This window comes from Neovison vison, chromosome 5, assembly GCF_020171115.1.
Source record: "Neovison vison isolate M4711 chromosome 5, ASM_NN_V1, whole genome shotgun sequence".
In the NCBI taxonomy this organism is placed as follows: Eukaryota; Metazoa; Chordata; class Mammalia; order Carnivora; family Mustelidae; genus Neogale; species Neogale vison.
In genome coordinates this window covers 102,575,919-102,594,977 of record NC_058095.1, presented here as the reverse complement: position 1 = coordinate 102,594,977, position 19,059 = coordinate 102,575,919, and the positions used below count along the sequence as shown (strand labels likewise).

Genomic DNA, 19,059 nt, shown 5'->3' with positions numbered 1-19,059 from the left:
CAGGGATGACTTTGATGGCACATACACCTCCTGTGGTTTTTTTCTTACAGAGCATATGCTTTGCTCCTGTAAAATCTTACCAGCTGGAAAAGCCCCTCTCCTTCAGTGGGAAGTGTTGTTTCCCACAGGGAGCATGTACAACCAGTAGCCTGAAGACACTTTGTGGAGGCGAAGGGACCCTCTGTGTTTCTGCCCTGCGCCTCGGGGAGGAGATGGATCCCGGGGTCCAGTTCTTCCTCACCTGGACACCTGCATTCTGCCCCCTGGATGCCCCTCCCCTAGTGTTTCACACTCTTTTATGATTAATGCTAGAATGTCCTCTTTCTTTAGGTAAATTTAATCTGCAGGCTGTTGGCCGTGTTGGCTGTGGTCCGCTGGGGCGGGCTGTGCTTGGCGGGAAGGGCATGAGCTTTTGTGGTAGGTGGGGTGCAGCTAGAGGGCAGGGACTCCTCAGACCCCCCGCTGAGGGCTGTACTCAGCAGAGTAACTTGTGCAAATGGAGTGGAAGAGGGTGGATGCCTATTTTCACAAGGAAAATTATGTAACAAAAATTGCCCTTATGCAGATGTCTCATTTTGCATGCCATATGACCAACGTCTTTATTGAGTTCTGGCTGTTTATATTTGTTTACAAGCATAAAAGCTGCCCACTCATTTTATATATAGATGTGTGTGTATGTATATGTATGTGTATATACATATTTATATACATGGGGGTATGTATATGTACACATGTATATATAAAATACATAGTTAAATTTTTATATTCATTTAATTTTGATTTTAAAATGAGCTCAGATTTATAGACAAGTTATAAAAATAGAACAAAGGATTCTCATATACTCTTCATCCAGATTCTCTTAATATTAAAATTTTATCATATTTGCTTTATCATTCTCTCCCAACCTTCCTGCTGTATTCTGTCTCTCTCAGATACAATGCCCCTCCAACCCCAGGCACTTAAGGGAATAATTCCTAAAAGTAATGTCCTTTTACATAGAGTACAGTTACCAAAACTAGAAAATTAACACTGATGCAATACTATTATCTAATCTAGCTCTTACATTGGTACGTTTTAAGTGTAGAACTATACATGTGAGAAATGGAATTTGTTTGCTTTTCTTATAGTGAGTATTACTTGTTCTGGATTTTAGTTCTGCTATGTGGTTTTCTAGTCGCAGAAAATAACAAGCACAAAGTAGTATTTAAAGTCTCCAGCTTCTTAAAAAAATGCTCGCTGTCCAAGCCTACGTTATGATATTAGGACATATTAAGATTTCATGAAAGAAAGAATATATTGCTAGTGACAGTAGTAGTAATAACCGTAAGTAGAAATGCCTTGTCCCTGATGTATGTCTGGGCTCAGGCTATTGAGCTTCAGGGCAAGCCCAGCTATCATTCTGAGAGTCTAGCCCTTTTGTAAATGAGCAGATATGGGACCTCGAATGGGTTTTCTGGTAAATCCCTAAGTGGACGATAGCTAGCACCGTTTCCTTGGGAGATAGTACATAGTACTTGGGCAAAACTCTTCTTTTTTCTTCAGCTCCTCACCCTCAAGTTCAAGCTAAAACATTTCTTTGGGGACAGGAGAGACACAATAGAGCAAGTTAACGTTACGACTTTTTAGCAGAATTTTTGTGGAGTTCCAGAAGAGAAATGTATACCATTGTGATGAGCACTGGGCGTCATACACAACTAAGGAATCACTGGACACTACATCAAAAACTAATGATGTACTGCATGTTGGCTAATGATTTAAATTAAAAAAAAAAGAATTAATTTGTATTTCAGAACGGTTTTTTCCCCCTACAGTCTGAGACCGAGATGGCACGTAGTCCTAATTGAGTGTAGAGCTTGCACACCAGACACTGCCCTTCGTGGACTCCTCTGGAGAGCCCTGACCTCACTCCTCCTGCTCCAGCTGCTGAATGAATGAAGCTGGACTGGATCAAATTTACAAGGCTGACATATATTTTCGGATCAGAATTTACCCATAACCTATCTCCTTAGACATGGTGCTGTTACGGGATCTTTGTAGATGCCTATCTTACCTCTTCCAGAGAGTAAATCCCTGCTCCCTTTGACATTCATGCTTGTGAAAATACTTCCTCAGGCCATAGCTTGAGTGTGTCAGTCCTTACCAGTGTCACTTCTGCATTTTATGTTCTTCGTGTGTGGAGGGGGCGGGGTGGCATTAGGTTCTGATCCAACTTGTTTATTTATTTATTTGCATTTTATATTTTTATTAGCATCCTGGTTAACTCTGTGGAGAAAGTAGGGCAAACAAAGAAGGTTGGGGGGGGCATCTCTGAAGACATTTCTTGCCTCCTCTTTTTGTTGAAGTGGTTCCAGTGCTCAGAGCTAGTTATCGTTCATTGAGGCATGTTTGGGGGGAAAGGTCTCATTCAACTTCCAGAGACTTCAGACCCTACTGGTCAGTATTCTGAGCCTGGGTATGAGGGGCAGGACAGGCAGATAAAGTCAGCCTGCTCTGTTTGAGACAAAAACCACAGACCTTGAGGAAAAACACTGGGGCCATTCACTGTGGTGCTGCTCTAGAAATGTAGGAGGCATGAACATGGCCTCCCCTTGCTAGGGCATTTTGGGACATTCGGTGCTTAGGATTTGAGGGATTCTACTATGACCCACACCTCCCCACTGTCTATTTTTTCAGGAGGTACTAACGGGGCATGCCTGAGATCTGCTTTTAGAAAGCAAGTCCCTACGGGATACCCAGAATACAGTACAGCTGGGCCCCTGATCACCCGGGTGGCTCAGTCAGTTAAGCATTCAACTCCTGGTTTCCACTCAGGTCAAGATCTCAGGGACCTGAAATGGAGCCCTGTGTCGGGCTCTGCACTCAGCACGGAGTCTGCTGGGGATCCTCTCTTTCCCTCTGCCCTTCTCGCTCACACTCTCTCTATTTCTCACTCTCTCAAATAAATGAATCAGTCTTTTAATAAATAAACCAACAAATAAATAAATCAACGGGGCCCTGAAGCTGTGTACAAGAGAGTTTATTCTTCCAGTAATGAACAGACAGGCAAGAGCCCATGACCTTGAGAAAGAGCCACACTTCATGTACTTGCTTCCTTCCGTCTTTTTACCTCTCCATTTTGTACGCAGCAACCAAGTGTGGGTGTTCATTCTTCTCTTCTCTTTTCAGACATACAAGAGCATTTTAACTACTTGTTCCATTAAACATTGGAATGAAAGCCTTTGTAGGTTTGAGGCCAAAGGTTTAAACTTCTTTCTTTTTGACTAGTGACACCTTTGTTCAGTCACTTCACAAAAGACCAAATGGAATTTGGTCCTGCGATAGATTCTTTTCGTTCTTGGTTGTTGTCTTTTTTTTTTTTTTTTAATGCTTATGCAGACAGGATGGTCTGGCTATTCAGTGACATGAAGGAATTCATTCAAGAGAGGAAGATGTATCCAACTTTTGTCCCTGGTATTGAAGAGGACAAAAGTTTCTGTCTCTCCACTGATTGTTCCACCTTTGTGCCCTCATTATTTATACAGCAGAAAGGATGACGTTGAAAACTTCTGCTGCTTTTCTAAACACAGGCTTTGCATTATATCTTAGCCTGGTGAACATTTTAAAATATCACAAAAGAAAGATATTCAACCTTGATAAAAAGAAGTCAGTCGTCTTATGATGTCTGGACTCAGGCCCTTGTGGCCACAAGGGTGGAAACTTGGAAGTGACCTAGTGAAGAGAGGAGGAAGACGGGGGTGGGTGAGGGAATTGGCTCAGGTTCAAATGCAGAGCCCAGGGAGGGCAGCACGCTTGAGGAGTTTTGTCAGACGGCAGGAGTGAGAGGGCAGGGCGGCCTGAGCGATATGGTGTTTTCTGTTATGTTACAGCAATGTTGCAAGCAGTGGGGAGCCCTGGGTCCACACCTCTGTGCAGGGGTGAGGATGGCATAATGGCTCCTGCCGACTACTCAGGGTTTCCTGACAGTGCCCTGAGAAGGAAGCTGGCTTGCACCTAGGACCTGGAACCCTCCGTCGGCTCCGCAGGGACAGAGTCAGGGAAGGGTCATAACATGCAGTTTGGGGCACGTTCAGAGCCAGGTTCACACGGAGGGAGAATCAGTTATCTGAACTCATCAAGCACGTTTCCTGAACCCGACCTCTCCACGTTCTCTAGAAGGGATGGGATTGCCAAGAGAGTGCTGGTTGGGTTCTGCCACGTTGGGAATTGGGGGCCAAGTCAGCCAGAGGCAGGCCTTTAATAACTAGAACCATGCAAGGTGGACACGGGGATGTGGAGTATTCTAAGGAGACCCATACATTCCAAGGGGTCAAATATATTTTATTTCTCCTTGGCATGTTAAGTTCTAACAAAGACAAGTGATAGTGATGTAGGAAAGACATTCGGGTTCGAAGCCAATGGCCAAGAAAGAATTCTTGAGACATCTTTGGTACAAAACGGTGGTTTTCTTAAAGCAGGGGGCAGGACCCGTGTGGGCAGAAAGAGCTGTGCTGGGGTCATAAGGGGTGACGCATTAAGTACTTTCGAGTTGGGAGAGGGTTAGGGGTTGTGTAAGCCTCCCAAGTATTCAGAAACAAGGTTTCTAGTACCTTGAGGGGGCTAGCTATTTTTCGGAAAAAGTCATTTATTACTGTCTAGCAAAACCCTAGTCATGAGACCCTCCAGATGTATATCAGTGGGCCATCTGCTTGGGGGATGATTGCCAACATGTATCTTGGGAAGCAGAGATAAAGGAAGTTTCCAAAGGAATTTGTATATGTTCAAGAAGACTTACAGGATCATGGGACTTGGACTAAGATTGCCTTTTGCCCTTAGCAATATCAGCATTGAGGCAGCTGAGTCCCTAGAGGAATGTCACTCTGCCTGTTTCAAGGACTTGTCGATGGGCTGTAAGCAGTAAGGAAATTTAATTTTTTTTTCTTTTTCCTTTGTTTCCCACATCAACAAGTACTATCTTAACACATGGAAATGGGGGAAAACACCTGATGTAGAGCATCCTAATACATTATCTGAGCACAGGAGTACGTTCTGCAATCACCGTGCCCAAGTTGAAGCTACACCATTTATTTGAGATACTAGGCAAGTTACTGACCTTGCATGTAACTCAGTTTCTTCATCTTCACACCAGGAATCACGATGGGAAAATACAATCAGATTTGTTTCTCCAGTTTCTGAAAGCATCAGAGGCAAAAATGATGTAGGAAGAGATGCCCCTTGCAAACTGTTCCTCGGCTGGTTCACAGTCTGTATACATGACAGGTGTTACATAATTACTAATTTCAGATTCCTCTTCTCAGCACAAGTACTGCGTCGGATACTCATTCATGCCAGGAACATATAGCCACCATCCGCTGTGGTCTGGACATTGTCCTAAGCACCTGGATACCAAAGGAGAGCAGGCGGACTCAGTATCAGACAGTAGGTTCTGAAATGTTAATGAGACCAATTAATGGAAAAGCAGAGGTTAAACTGCCATTTCCTCAAAAGATGAAAAGATCTCTGGAATTCCATTGTTATTCCTAGACAGGCTGGATTCCTTGTACTTTGTCTTCTGTCTCCTTTACTGACACAAGCCCCACCAAAACCAAACGTGAGCCTTCTGGAAAAAAACAGCCACACCCCATCTCCCCTTTGGTCCTGCCCTGGAACGCTGCCAAGCATCTTTTTCCATTGACTTGGCAGGTGGCCATGGATTGCTGCTTTCTTTCCCATTAACCTCTATTTTATCTGTCAGGAATAGTATTCCCCATTGTTGAAAGCAGCAATTTGCCAACCAAGCAAGCTTGGAGTCCTGTCTGATGGAGCATTACAGAGAAACAGAGAGCAAAAGGGAAAGTTGAAACAGATTTGCTTCTCTAATTTCCTGAAGGGATCACAGACAGAACTTGCCCTCTAGTAAAATGCTTTTGGTTTGCATTATAATAACAAGTATTTATTGCCATGACAAGGGGAGGGAGGGGCCTTGGAAGAATGGCCCCGCATTTCCTGGTTTCCTTTAGTCCTTTTACTATTCTGGGACCACCAGGCCACTGAAAACAGAGCAACTTTCCTGATAGCCTAAGGTACTGAAAAAGACTTTTTCCTCTTACTATTGTAAAACATGGTGCTAATTTCTTGTTATGAATCATGCGGATTTGAACAATGGAATCGTGCTCAAAGAGGAAAAAAAATTCTCCTTTTTCTTTTTCTTGTGGAGAACTTCGAGGTACGGCGTGTTCAGTGTGCAGTTGGAAAGTCACAGAACTTTCACGAACTCTAGATATTTTGTATTTGTATTTATGTTTCATGAAAAAAGAATCTCTCTTGTATCTGGTTAATTTTATCCAACTGAACTTCTCCAAAATATCCAAGGGATGGTTTCAAAATAATTCAAGTGACGTGAGCGATTCTTGAGAGTCGATCTTACTAGAACAATAACTTTGTTAGACCGAGGACCCTTTCGATCTTGTTCGCTGCGGGATCTCCAGCTCGTGTAACATTGCAACACCTGTAATAGGTGCTTAAGATTTATTGATAAATGTGGAATACCTTACATTCCTGTCTACTAATACAGGTGAAAATTCTGGAGAAAGTTTTTAGGCTTCAAGCTCTCCAACTTTGGAGGTGGTCATCTCTTGTTTATACCCAAAGTGGCATTCCTTTCTTTCTTGAGCAATGCTTTAACAAGACCTACATATGCCCCTCTTTCTCCATTTCCCTGCCCCCAAGTGCAAGTACACTCTTCCCTGGCCTTTCACATTCCCACTTGGCTTGTTCCTGCTCTTCTTTCAGGTTTCAACATCTATTTCACATCTAACTTAAGGCTCACCTTCACTGATCACATTCTAAAGATTCCTTGTGTCTTAGCATCCTCAAATTCTTTTTTTCTCTTCAAAGAACATGTCTCAGTTATCATTATATAATTATCTGCATGATTATTGTTTCGGACTTCCTTGACTAGGCAAGACTGCTTGAGAGCAGTCTCGGCATCTATCTTGTCTCCAATGAGATCCCCACCACCCAGTGATTCCTAGTCAGCGTAGCCACTTAATAAATATTTGTTGAATCAATGAATGAATTGAGGGGGAGAGGAAGAATGGGAGGAAAGGAATTAAGAATCAAGAATGGACATTGGGGAGGGTAGGTGCTTTGGTGAGTGCTGTGAAGTGTATAAACCTGGCGATTCACAGACCTGTATCCCTGGGGATAAAAATATATGTTTATAAAAAATAAAAAAATTTAATTAAAAAAAAAGAATCAGAGGTTAGATGACTTAGTGTTTCTCTAGATTTACCTAAATTCTATTGACACATCTTGATCTTAATCAGATTGACCTTCTCCCTTCCCTGCTTCTCAAAAGACGTGTGTGTCTGTGTGTCTGTGTGTATGCTTTTTTTGTATATTCTTTTGAGGATAGTTTGATGGGCTGACTATATTTCTAAATAATGTAAAATACCAGAATAAATCCATATTGATTTAATGATTCTTTATTTTATGAATTACGTAGTAAGAGAAAGTCTTTGTATCTGAAATAGAGGACTATTTTTCTTCTAAATCACACTGAACATTTGTTGCTTATTTAGGATCTGAGCCGGTTGCTAAATTTAAATCACAAAATGTATAGATTACACACATATATTTGCATATATGAGTAATTCGTGGCAATATCTGATGACATTTTCATTTTCTTTTCCTATGGCACACTTTTTGAATAACTTTATTTAGTTCCCTTTCTTTTTTTTTTAAGATTTTATTTATTTATTTAACAGACTGAGATCACAAGTAGGCAGAGAGGCAGGCAGAGAGAGAGAGAGAGAAGCAGGCTCCCCGCTAAGCAGAGAGCCTGATGCAGAGCTCGATCCCATGACCCTGGGATCATGACCTGAACCAAAGGCAGAGGTTTTTAACCCACTGAGCCACCCAGGCGCCCCTAGTTTCCTTTCTTTCTATTTGCATCTGATAAACAGCTGGTTTGATGAGTTGACATGTTTTACGACAGGCAAGAAGGGCTCCAAAAACAAATATTAGAAATGATACAGATATATTTAACAAGACAGGTGGAGTTGATCTGCCCTTAGGAAGACAGTAGTGTAGACACCTGGTGCTGAATGCTGTAGGAAATGTTGGGGTTCAGAGCTGATGGTGAAGAAAGAATTCTTGAGATGTCTTCAGTGAAAAAAGGTGGTTTTATTAAAACACGGGGACAGGACTCATAGGCAGAAAGAACTGCCCTGAAGTGGTCAGGAATGGCCAATTATCTGCTTTCAAGTTGGGAAGGGGTTAGGGATAGCGTAAGTCAGTCTCTAAGGAATTTTGGAAGCAAGGTTTCTAGGACCTTGAGGGGGCTAGCTATTGTTAGGAAAAGGTCATTTATTACTGTCTCCTAAGCCCCTAATCATGAGACCCTTCAGATGTAAATCAGTGGGCCATATGCTTGGGGGATGATGGCTAACATTTATCTTAGGGGGTAGTGATAAAGGAAGTTTCCAAAGGAATTTATGTATGTTTAAGTAGACTCACAGGATCCTAGAGGGTTGGGATAATGTTAGCCTATGGTTGCCGGTTGCCGTTTGCCCTGAGCAGAGTAGTAAGGACGAAGCTGCTGAGCTCCCAGGGGGAGGTGGCTCTACCTGTTTCAAGGACTTTGTCAAGGGTCTATATAAGTCATAAGGGACTTTTTTTTTCTTTTGCTTTTGTTCCCTCATCGCTGAAGACTCAATCCTGTGGGTCTTTCAGCGACAGCAGAGCCTGGGTAGGTTGGGTTAGATGGGTGGCGTGGTTAAGCCTCTGAGAGTTGAAACCTCAAAAACCTTTATTATGAGAAAGAAAAAAAAAAACACGAGAGGTTTTGTTTACTTGCTCTTGTCTTAAATCAAGTTTCCCAGAGCAGATGCTGAGAAGAGGATTCACATTCAAGAAGCCAGTAAGGAAATGGGAAGTAGTGAAGGGGTATATGCCCGGCAAGGGGGCCATTTGCAGTGAGGTCCCAGCCTCACCCTCACTGGGGCCCTGGAACATTCATTCCACCGCAGAGTGTGCCTCACCTCGAGGTGAGAAAACCGACTTTTGTACTCCTGCATCGTCAGTCATTGGCGACTGACCACACCAGGGGGCACTTAAGCTCTCAGAGTATGGGGCAAGGAGGCTCCACACTCATGGGTCCTCTGAAGAGGGTTACAAGGGTAGCTGTTAGGAGCAGAGCATGATCAGAAGCTAAGGGTGAGAACTCAGGACCAACTAAAGGCTATCAAGGAATTCGGTAGAGTATCTATACCATCTGCTACCAGCCTTGCCAGGTAAGAGTCCCTATATTCCTTTAACTTCCCTGGAGAAAAAAAATAAATGATTCTCTCTCTCCTGGGTCCTCAGTAGTCAATTCTTTAGTATCTTCTTTGTCTTTTTTTTCTTTTTTAAAGATTTTATTCATTTCTTTGACACAGAGAGAGAGAGAGACAGCGAAATAGGGAACATAAGCAGGGTGAGTGGGAGAAGCAGAAACAGGCTTCTTTCCAAGCAGGGAGCCTGATGCAGAGTTTGATTCCAAGACCCTGGGACTGAGCCACCCAGGCGCCCAGTATCTTCTTTTTCATCTTTATTTAATACACATGACTACTGTCACCCTGGACTATTTTCAAATAACTGCCCTTAACAGGTACTTTTTCTTGAATAAGTGTCCTATTATTAATAAAGAATTATGTCCTCGGCTTTTCCTGTTAGGTCATGGAACTGGTGTAGGTCAATACCTTGTTATTAATGAATGATTGATTGTGTTCCATGTTATGAGCCCTAGGCTGAATGGATTGCCCACAAATTTTGCTGACTTCTTGAAAGGTTCTAAATTATTTGCCATCTCTCAGCTACCCATTAATTCTCCCTCCTAGATTTATTTAATCCAGATGAAGAATAATTCAAAATGGAGATTATTCCTGAGACTTACAAGTGGAGATTATTCCCTAGACACCTTTGCAGATGGTTATCAGAAAATTTGATCCCTGAGGGGGACTCTGTTACCCTTGAAAAATACCTAGTACATCCATGAGTATTGATGGAGGTCACTGTGCCCGTGAGACCCACCCTGAGGTGGAGATGTGATCTTTCAGGATCTATTAACCTATTCAATTAACACACACTGTATGAGGCTGTAAATGCTATAGAATTAGTTTGGCAACTTCTCTCCAAATGTTCCATGTCAGAACAGGACTACGGTTATTTTTATAATAAATAATTGAGAGTTATAATAAAATTCCAGATTTACTCTGTTTTTCATGGACTGGCTAATTGCCTACTTTGCTCTCTTTCTTTCTGTTTTTCTTTTTCTTTCCCTTTCATTCAGCATTCATTTAGTGAGTTCCTACTATGGGCCAGACACTGTTGTAGGGGTAGAGTAGGGAACAAAATACACAAACATCTCCCCTAACTGAAGATTTCATTCTAGTGGGAGAGACTGAAATTGAACACACACACCCATGTGCACACAGGCACACACACATACACACACAAACAGACACACACACACACACACACACACACACACAGTAGTCACAAACCTTGGTAAGTACTTGCTACAAAGGCAATAAAGTGAGGTAGAGGAGTATTGTGACTCTGATGAAGCAGCTTGGGGCTGGGGCATATCTTTATGTAACCACCGTTCAGAAGGAACCAGCTGCCTAAAGACTGGAGTAGAGCTTTCTGAGTGGAAGGAATAATGGGCATGAAGCACAAAGCCAGCAATAAGCCTCCTGAGGTCCAGAGAGGGCAGGCCAGCCTATTAAGAAAAAAGACAAGAGGGAAGTTGGCCATGAGTTTTGAAAAGTAGGCAGATAACAGCTCATTCAAGTCCTGATAGGCCATTGGAAGGAGACGGATGTTTGACAATCCATTAGGAAATTTTAAGTGAGGCGGGATCTTAACACGATTTATTTTTACAAAGATAGCTGCCTGCTTTGCTGTTGGTGATACCATAGCAGAAGCAGGGAAGACAGGAGAGCAGTGATGACAGGTAAGACCTCATGAGGGTGCAGGCGGGCACTTGAGGAGTGGTAGTGCAGAGGATACATTTTGGAGAGAGGCAACGGACTTGCCACTGACTGAGTGCGAATCTTTGGGCAGGTTATTGCATTTTTCTTGGCTTTAGTTTTCCCATCTCAATGTGCCTATCCCATCATGTTCCTATGAGGATTCAATACATTAGTATTTACTCCATGTAAAGCTCTTCTAACAATTCAGAGCAAGTAGTTAATGCATGTTTGCTATGTTTAAATGGTTATTAATATTCGATATGGAAAGGGAGAAATCAAGGATGACACCCAGGGTCAAGACTGCACATGGCCTATTGTCTGTGGCCCCAGGTAGTGTGTACTCTTGAGATGTGGAAGCCCTCGATTTAATCTTCCTGCTGTTGCTTTATGGTGACCCCAAGCCAATGACTTACTTAGCTTGCCTGACCTCACCTTCTTATCTGGAAATGGAGCAAGGATATGAAGTCAAATTGCATGCTACACTTAACAGTCTTTGTATTTTTCAAGAGAAAAGTCATTAATGAACAAGAAAAAACGACTGACTTGTTAAAAATGGTAGAGCTTTCAGTCTATGTGGTATGGTATGCTACACTTAACAGTCTTTGTATTTTTCAAGAGAAAAGTCATTAATGAACAAGAAAAAACGACTGACTTGTTAAAAATGGTAGAGCTTTCAGTTTATGTGTTCAATGACTGAAATCTAAATATCTAGGTGTACGTATTTGTATCTAATGTAATATATAAATGATAAAAGAAAAGAGAGGAAAATTGTTAAAGCATTTTCTGATGAGATCGTTAAGACTGGCTAAAAGAAGGATGACAATTAAAGCAGAAAAGACAGTGTTCAATGAAAGATATAGAGGCCTTCCTTCCACGCACACAAAAAGAATAATTTGAATGCTATAAAAAATTTGGGAAGGGGAGGGCGAATGAATGCAGAAACTTATTTTATTAATTCCAATACGATATTCTGGATTAATGACCTCTTATTCTTGAACATGGAACCCAAGTTTGAATCCTGGCTCCGAAGGGCATCTTGGTTGCTTTGAAGTCTTGGCAATTATGGATAAAGCTGCTAAAAACATCCTTGTGTACATTTTTGTGTGGATGTAACTTTTTCGCTCCTTTAGGTAAATACCAAGGAGTGTGACTGCTGGATTATATGGTAAGAGTATGTGTGCTTTTATCAGAAACCACTAAACTGTCTCCTGGAGTGGTTGGTTGATTTTGCATCCCCTCCACCAGGTGTGAGAATTCCTCTGGTTCCATAGACTCACCAGCGTTTGTTGGTGTCCGTGTTCCAGATTTTGGTCGTTCTAAGAAGTATAAAGCAGTATCTCATTTTAATTTACCATTCCCCTTTGACATATAATACTGAGTATTTTTTCTTTCATATGCTTATCTGCAGTCTATATATCTTCCTTGGTAAAGTGTCTGTTAGGATCTTTGGCCTATTTTTAAAATCAGGTTGGTGGTTTTCTTATTGTCGAATTTCAAGCGTGCTTTGTGTATTTTGGATAAGATTCCTTTATCAGATATATCTTTTGCAAATATTTTCTCCCACTCTGTGGCTTCTCTTCTCATTCTCTTAACACTACTTTTCACAGAGCAGAGTTTTTGTTTGTTTGTTTGTTTGTTTTTAATTTCAATGGTGTTCTGCCTTTCAACTAGTTCTTTCATGGATAGTGCTTTTTATGGGTTGAGTTCTATCTAGAGTCATTACCATACTCAAGGTTACCTAGGTTTTCTGTTATGTTATTTTTGAGGAGTTCTATAGTTTTAAGTGTTACCTATAGGTCTGTGATCTAGTTTTGATTAATTTTTGTAAAAACTGTAAAGTCTATGTCCAGTTTTTGGGTTTTTTTTTTTGCATGTGGATGTCCAGATATTGTAGCACCATTTATTGAAAAGACCGTCTTTGCTTCATTTTATCGTCTCTGTTCCTTTGTTAAAGATCACTTAACTGTATTTATGTGGGTCTATTTCTGGGCTCTCTGTTCTGTTCCACTTATGTATCTGCCTGTTCTTTCTCCATTACCACACTGTTTTGATTAGTGGAGATTTATAGTAAGTCTTGAAGTTGAGTAGCATCAGTCCGCTAGCTCTGTTGAACTTTGTTGAATTTTGTTCAATATTATGTTGGCTATTCTGAGCCTTTTTGCCTCTTCATATAAACTTTAGAATCAGTTTGTCAATATCCACAAAATAACTTTCTGACATTTTGAATAGAATTGCACTAAATCTATAAACCAAATTGGGAGGGACCAACATCTTGATACTATTAGGTCTTTCTATTTGTGAACATGAAATATTTCTCCAATTATTTAGTTCTTTGATTCTGTTCATCAGTTTTGTAGATTTTCTCATATTGATCTTTTACATATTTTATTAGATTTATGCCTAACTATTTCATTTTGGGGGTGCTAATGTAAATGGTATTATCTTTTAAATTCCAAATTTCACTTGTTCATTTCTGGTATATAGGAAGCAGTTGACTTTTGTATATTGCCCTTGTATATTCAGCAACCTTGTTATAATAGCTTATTAGTTCCAGGAGTGTTTTGTTTGTTTGTTTGTTTGTTTTGTTTTGTTTTGTTTTGTGGATTCTTTCACATTTTCTATATCATGTCAACTACAAAGGCAGTTTTATTTCCTTCTTCCCAATCTGTATACCTTTTATTTTCTTTTCCTGCCTTATTGCATTAGCTAGAACCTTCAGTAAAATGTTGCAAAGGAGTGATGAGAGGGGATATCCTTACCTTGTGGGAAAGGCACAGCACAGTACAATGGAGCAGTCTTCCTCTGCCATTTCTTTTACCCTGAAGCTATTAATAAATTATTGGGCTTTCTTATTGAAATTTAATGATAACCATATCTAAATAGCTTCATCAATATCATTGAAATGGTGGCCTCTCAAAATTCTTCTGAATTTCTTACAGGCACTAATGAGAATTAATCTGAAAATAAAAAGCTTTACATTTCTCACTATTAGGTATATTAGCTGTAAATATTTTTAGATGTTCTTTGACAAGTTGAGAAAGTTTCCCTCTATTCCTAGTTCACTGAGAATTTTTTTTTAATTATGAGTGGATTTTGGATTTTTGTTAAATCCTTTTTTTTTTGCATCTATAAATATGATTATGTGATTTTTTTTCTTTTAGTCTTTTGATATGATACATTGTATTAATTGACTTTTTAAAAAAAGATTACCCATTTTAGAGAGCAGAGCCTCGGGGTCAGGAAGAGGGTGAGAATCTCAAGCAGACTCCCTGCCAAGTGTGGATTCCTGACATGAGGCTGGATTCCATGACCTTGAGATCATGAACTGAGTCAAAACCAAGAGTCAGACACTCAGCCAGCTAGAGCCACCCATGCACCCCAGTATATTAATTGACTTTTGAATACTGAACTAGCCCTTTATATTTGGGATAAGTTATACTTGGTTGTGTGTATAATTCTTTTTATACATTGTTGGATTCAATTTGCTAATAGTTTGTTGAGAATTTTTTTATCTATGTTCATGAAAATAAGGATTTGTAGTTTTCTTGTGTTTTTGTCTGATTTGGGTGTTAAGGCAGTGATGATCTCATAGAATGTTAATGATTTCTGCTCTAACTCAATTATTTTCATCTACTTACGTTGAGTTTAATTTTTTCTTCTTTTTATAGTTTCCTAAGGCAGAAACTTATATTATTGATTATAGATCTTTCTTCTTTCTAATATATGCTTTTGATGCCACTTATTTCTCTCTAAGCACTGTTTCCCTTACAGTCCACAAATTTTGATAAGTTGTGTTTTCACTTTCATTAAATTCAAACTATTCATTTTGATTAGGTCAAACTATTTTTTAATTTCTTTGAGATTTCTTCTTTGGCCCTGTGTTATTTAGAAGTGTTGTTTAATCTCCACAGATTTTGGTATTTTCCAGTGATCTTTCTGTCACTGATTTCTGGTTTAACTCCATTTTAGAAAATTTTTGATTTCTATTTTTTTCAGTGTTTTAAGGTGAGTATTGTGGTCCAGGCATCTTTCTGTATTTTCCATGTAACCTTGAGAAGAACGTGTGTTCTGCTGTTGTTGGTTGAAGTAGTCTGTAGATGTCAGTTATATTCAGTTGATTGATATCAAGTGTATCCTTTCAGATTTTTTTCTGCCTGTTGGATCTGTCAATTTCCAATAGAAGGGTGTTGAAATCTCCAACTATGATAATGGATTTATCTATTTCTCCTCGAAATCTGTCAGTTTTTGTGTCATGTAATTTGATGCTCTGTTGATAGGTATACACACATTATAGACTATTATGTCTTCTTGGAAAATTCACTCCTTTATCATTGTGTAATGCCCTTCTTTATCCTTGATAACTGTTCTTGCTTTGAAGTCTGCTCTCCCTGAAATTAAAATAACTATTGGTGCTTTCTTTTACTAATTATATTTTTAGTATTATGGGTATGTTGTTATTACCAGGAATACTAATCCAACTCTGACAGGTCAGGGCCCATTGGAATCCTTTTCATTATGTTCTCATTTATGATGTTTTAATTTAAAGGTAAGTATTGACCCCAGAAGAACCTGGGAATTTTTGTTTTTCAATTCAAAAGGTAGAATGTAAATCATTTGGCAATTTTATAAAAACAGCAGTATTCATTTTAGCATCATCCTTCAAATGGATCTCCTCCTCAGACTGACCCTTTTGCAGAAGGACTGTATCTACATTTTGATTTTTTTTTATTGTGCATATCAGTTTGAATGATTTCAGTTAGAACTAATACTTCCATCCCCCCTAACCTGATTGCTGTCATTCCTCCTTTTCTTTAGCCAGAAGAGTGGACACTGGTGGAAGAGAATAGGCTTCTATCCTCTTTGTGAGCAGGAGGCATGGGCCTGAGGTCCTTCTGAAATGCACACAACCATTCTGGCTTTCTTCAGTCTTCAGATAGCTTTCAGCACTTGTTATCATTCCTTTTGTGTGAGCACACCATACTTTTAATGTTGGTGTACACTTTTAATTTCAGTTTCGCTGCAGTATCCAGGAACATACACATGGGGAGAAATAACAGAGCATCCTGAAAAATCACCCTGATCTCTGTCTGTTTTCTCTCCCTCTCCTGTGTCCCTAGGGAAGTGTGAGATTGGCTGGGCCTACTACTGCACAGTAGCAGGGGCTGCCACCGCCATGCTGCTGTGCACATGGCTGGCTTGCTTCTCGGGCAAGAAACAGAAGCAGTACCCCTACTGACATGGAGCCACTGAGAGCAAACAGAGGAGAAGATAGGCCAAAGGCTTCTGGAGAGACTGAAACATGCAGCTACTATCAAAAGGTGGAATGGTGGTTCTCTGATCCATAGTGTGCTAATGAAACAAAACCCACTGGAGTGGTCAACATTACATAGTGTCAAAGGGTTGTACAAGATTTGCAAAAGAAATGGAGAACATGGGAAAAGAGAGAAGATGGACCAAAGGCTAAAAATATTGTAAGGTGTTGGGTATTTCTCTTCCACAGAGTATTGTTAATGTAGAACACATGCACACACCAAACAAACCTATATATGCAAACAAGGGTTTTGGATTTTTTTTTTTTAAAGATGAGGACTATGAAAATTAAAAGGGCTAGTAGAAACAGTGTTATGTTGGGAAGCAGGGTAACCCACAGATGTTCCCTGCAGGTCAAGTCACTTCTGAAAGCACATACGGACATATACGCATCCACACACATGCTCACGCACAAACATAGCCATTGTCACACAGATTGTATGGGAGGGTTAGTGGTGCATTACTCCTCTGTTTTCTTTTTAATGTACACTTAAAATACAGTATTATCACTTTATAAAGCATACATTACACCTAATAAATGGACCAATAAGCCACTCTACAGTATTTTATATATCCTGCATAAACTCGTTATGCCCTTGACATGTGCTCAGTGTTTATGCAGACATTTAGAGTTAAGCCTTTGTATTTCAATATTATTCAAAAATATGCAAGATTTCCTTATCTGAGTAGCTTCTGCTATGATATTCTTATGAAGTAAAGAGGCAACTTCCTGTCCATAGACAGGAAGAGAATTCAGTTGAAGGAGTGAGAGTAATGAGAGACATTTTCCATTCATCAGATCTTGTTTTCTTTTGTTCATTATTGTACTGTGCTATACCACATTTATTTCAATATTCATTTTGTATAAAAAAATTTTTAAGTGCTATTTTGTTTGTATTTGAAAAACTCTGTGAATAAATTCTCTTTGATCAATAGTTAAATGAGTCATGGAGTGTTACTTCAGTTGTTGGGTTTGCTTCTTTAATTTTCTAAATATAGCCTTTCAACTCCAACAGTCCTATAAATTTCCCTTTGCCTCCTAAGTCCTCCCATTAATTCTCTCTTGAATCACCTAACCAGGCATTGTTCTAGGCACACAAGATATTAAAGGTAGGTAAGAGCCCCTACTTTCAACTTAAATTCTTTGCAACTAGAATTCTAACTACATTGAAATCATGACCGAATTCTTATAAGAGAATTTCAATTCTATTTTGGATTGACTTTGAGAATCTGGACAAGAGTCGGACATGGTTTGGGGTAACGAGAGCCAGGTCATGGTTGGGGAGGTGTCTGGGCCAACGGTGTCCAGGTGATGCCAATGTCATGACAAGCCACCTGTGACTTGTGGCCACTCCACCTTCAACACGGTGTGTGCTTCTTTAGTACTTCTGGGCTGGGGGAAGGTTCACACCACTGTGTTTTAGGGTTCCTGACCCTTGGAGAAAGATTCTCTCACATGTTTGCTCCCAGTAAAGCTTTGACTAAAGAGAAGGATTTGGATCTTTCCATCACCCCATAGCAGAACCAACACTTTGAGAAGCAAAAATTGTATCCTGGGTAATCGATATATTATTTTACTAGGCAACACTGAGTTATTAAATCAAATCCTTAAAACTTAAGTTTCAATTAGTTTCTAAATTGCATACTTTTCGAATTGGGGAATTAAGCGTTCTGGTTATTTATACGTGTAACTACATTTTCTCTTCTTTCTATACATATTTATCAACCAAGCCTGAATATCTGAATGTCACACTTGCTTCTGGTACTTTTAATCATCCAGCGTGAGGATTCATGCTGGCCTGGAAGAACAATACAAGAGTCTGGCCAATAAAATTCTGGACTTTCAAAGGCTTTGTTGCTATGGAAAAAGTCATTCTGCTCTCAGATGCTTAATTCATAATGGGCTGAATGTCCTTTGATTGTGTCTCATTGTCCTCAGAGCAGGGGCTTCTTCACTCTGTGATTTCCTGCCGAGAGGAGATTACACTTTGCTTCCTCAATGAGCCCATCATTTTCATTACTGCTGGTGCTTTTCAAATGTTTTTAACTGCACCTTCCTGTCAGAATAGTATTATGACTTCTTAACTCCCATTATCAAGTGGGAGTTCTCTATGGAATTTACTAACGTTATTTCTTGGACAGATATAAGGACGACATTGTCATTTTTATGTGACCCATATGATTTTAGACATTAGTGAACCTCACTAGAGTAAAAAGCTGATCAATCCAACAGGATGCAGTCCAATGGCAAACCCTTGATCTTGAATCCTGACTAGTCATTTGTGGTTTTGGTTTGAGATGTCCCAGGATTTCATAAGGAGCATCTAAATTATTAAGAATTATCAAAAGAAATTACATGTACTTTCTTTCAAATAAAAATCAGGATTCATGATAATAACAGCAGCACCAATAATAAAGTCTGTCAAATGTGTCTATTCACAGGCAGCTTACTGAGGTGCAATGAAGGGGCAGAACCCCTTCATTTCCATGACCTCATAAAGATTTTTTTTGCTTGGACACGCTTGTGAGGTAAATGGGAGTTTTCCTTGTTTTCAGAAAATGACATGCAAAAAAGTTAACAGATGAAATTGAACCAACTCTTTTGATTTTCAACACATTCATTTGTGTATTTGGGTAATAAATTGTCCTTGAGCACCTGCTACTTGCTAGGTATCCCATTAAATAGAAAGAATTCCATAAAACACAATTCCTGCTCTCAAGTGGGTCCCAAGCTTGTGGGGGAAAGGAAGAAGAA

The 19,059-nt window shown here is 39.8% G+C and overlaps 1 protein-coding gene across 2 annotated transcripts in view; it reads left to right on the top strand.

Moving 5' to 3' along the window:
- Positions 1-17,239, top strand: part of LHFPL6 (LHFPL tetraspan subfamily member 6) — a 238,121-nt gene extending 220,882 nt beyond the window's left edge. For both annotated transcript variants that reach the window (XM_044249636.1, XM_044249637.1), the window contains exon 4: positions 16,112-17,239. In XM_044249636.1, the coding sequence (XP_044105571.1) occupies positions 16,112-16,230 (119 nt within the window). In that variant the 3' untranslated portion in view covers positions 16,231-17,239. The remainder of the gene's footprint in view (positions 1-16,111) is intronic.
- Positions 17,240-19,059: the final 1,820 nt, after the last annotated feature.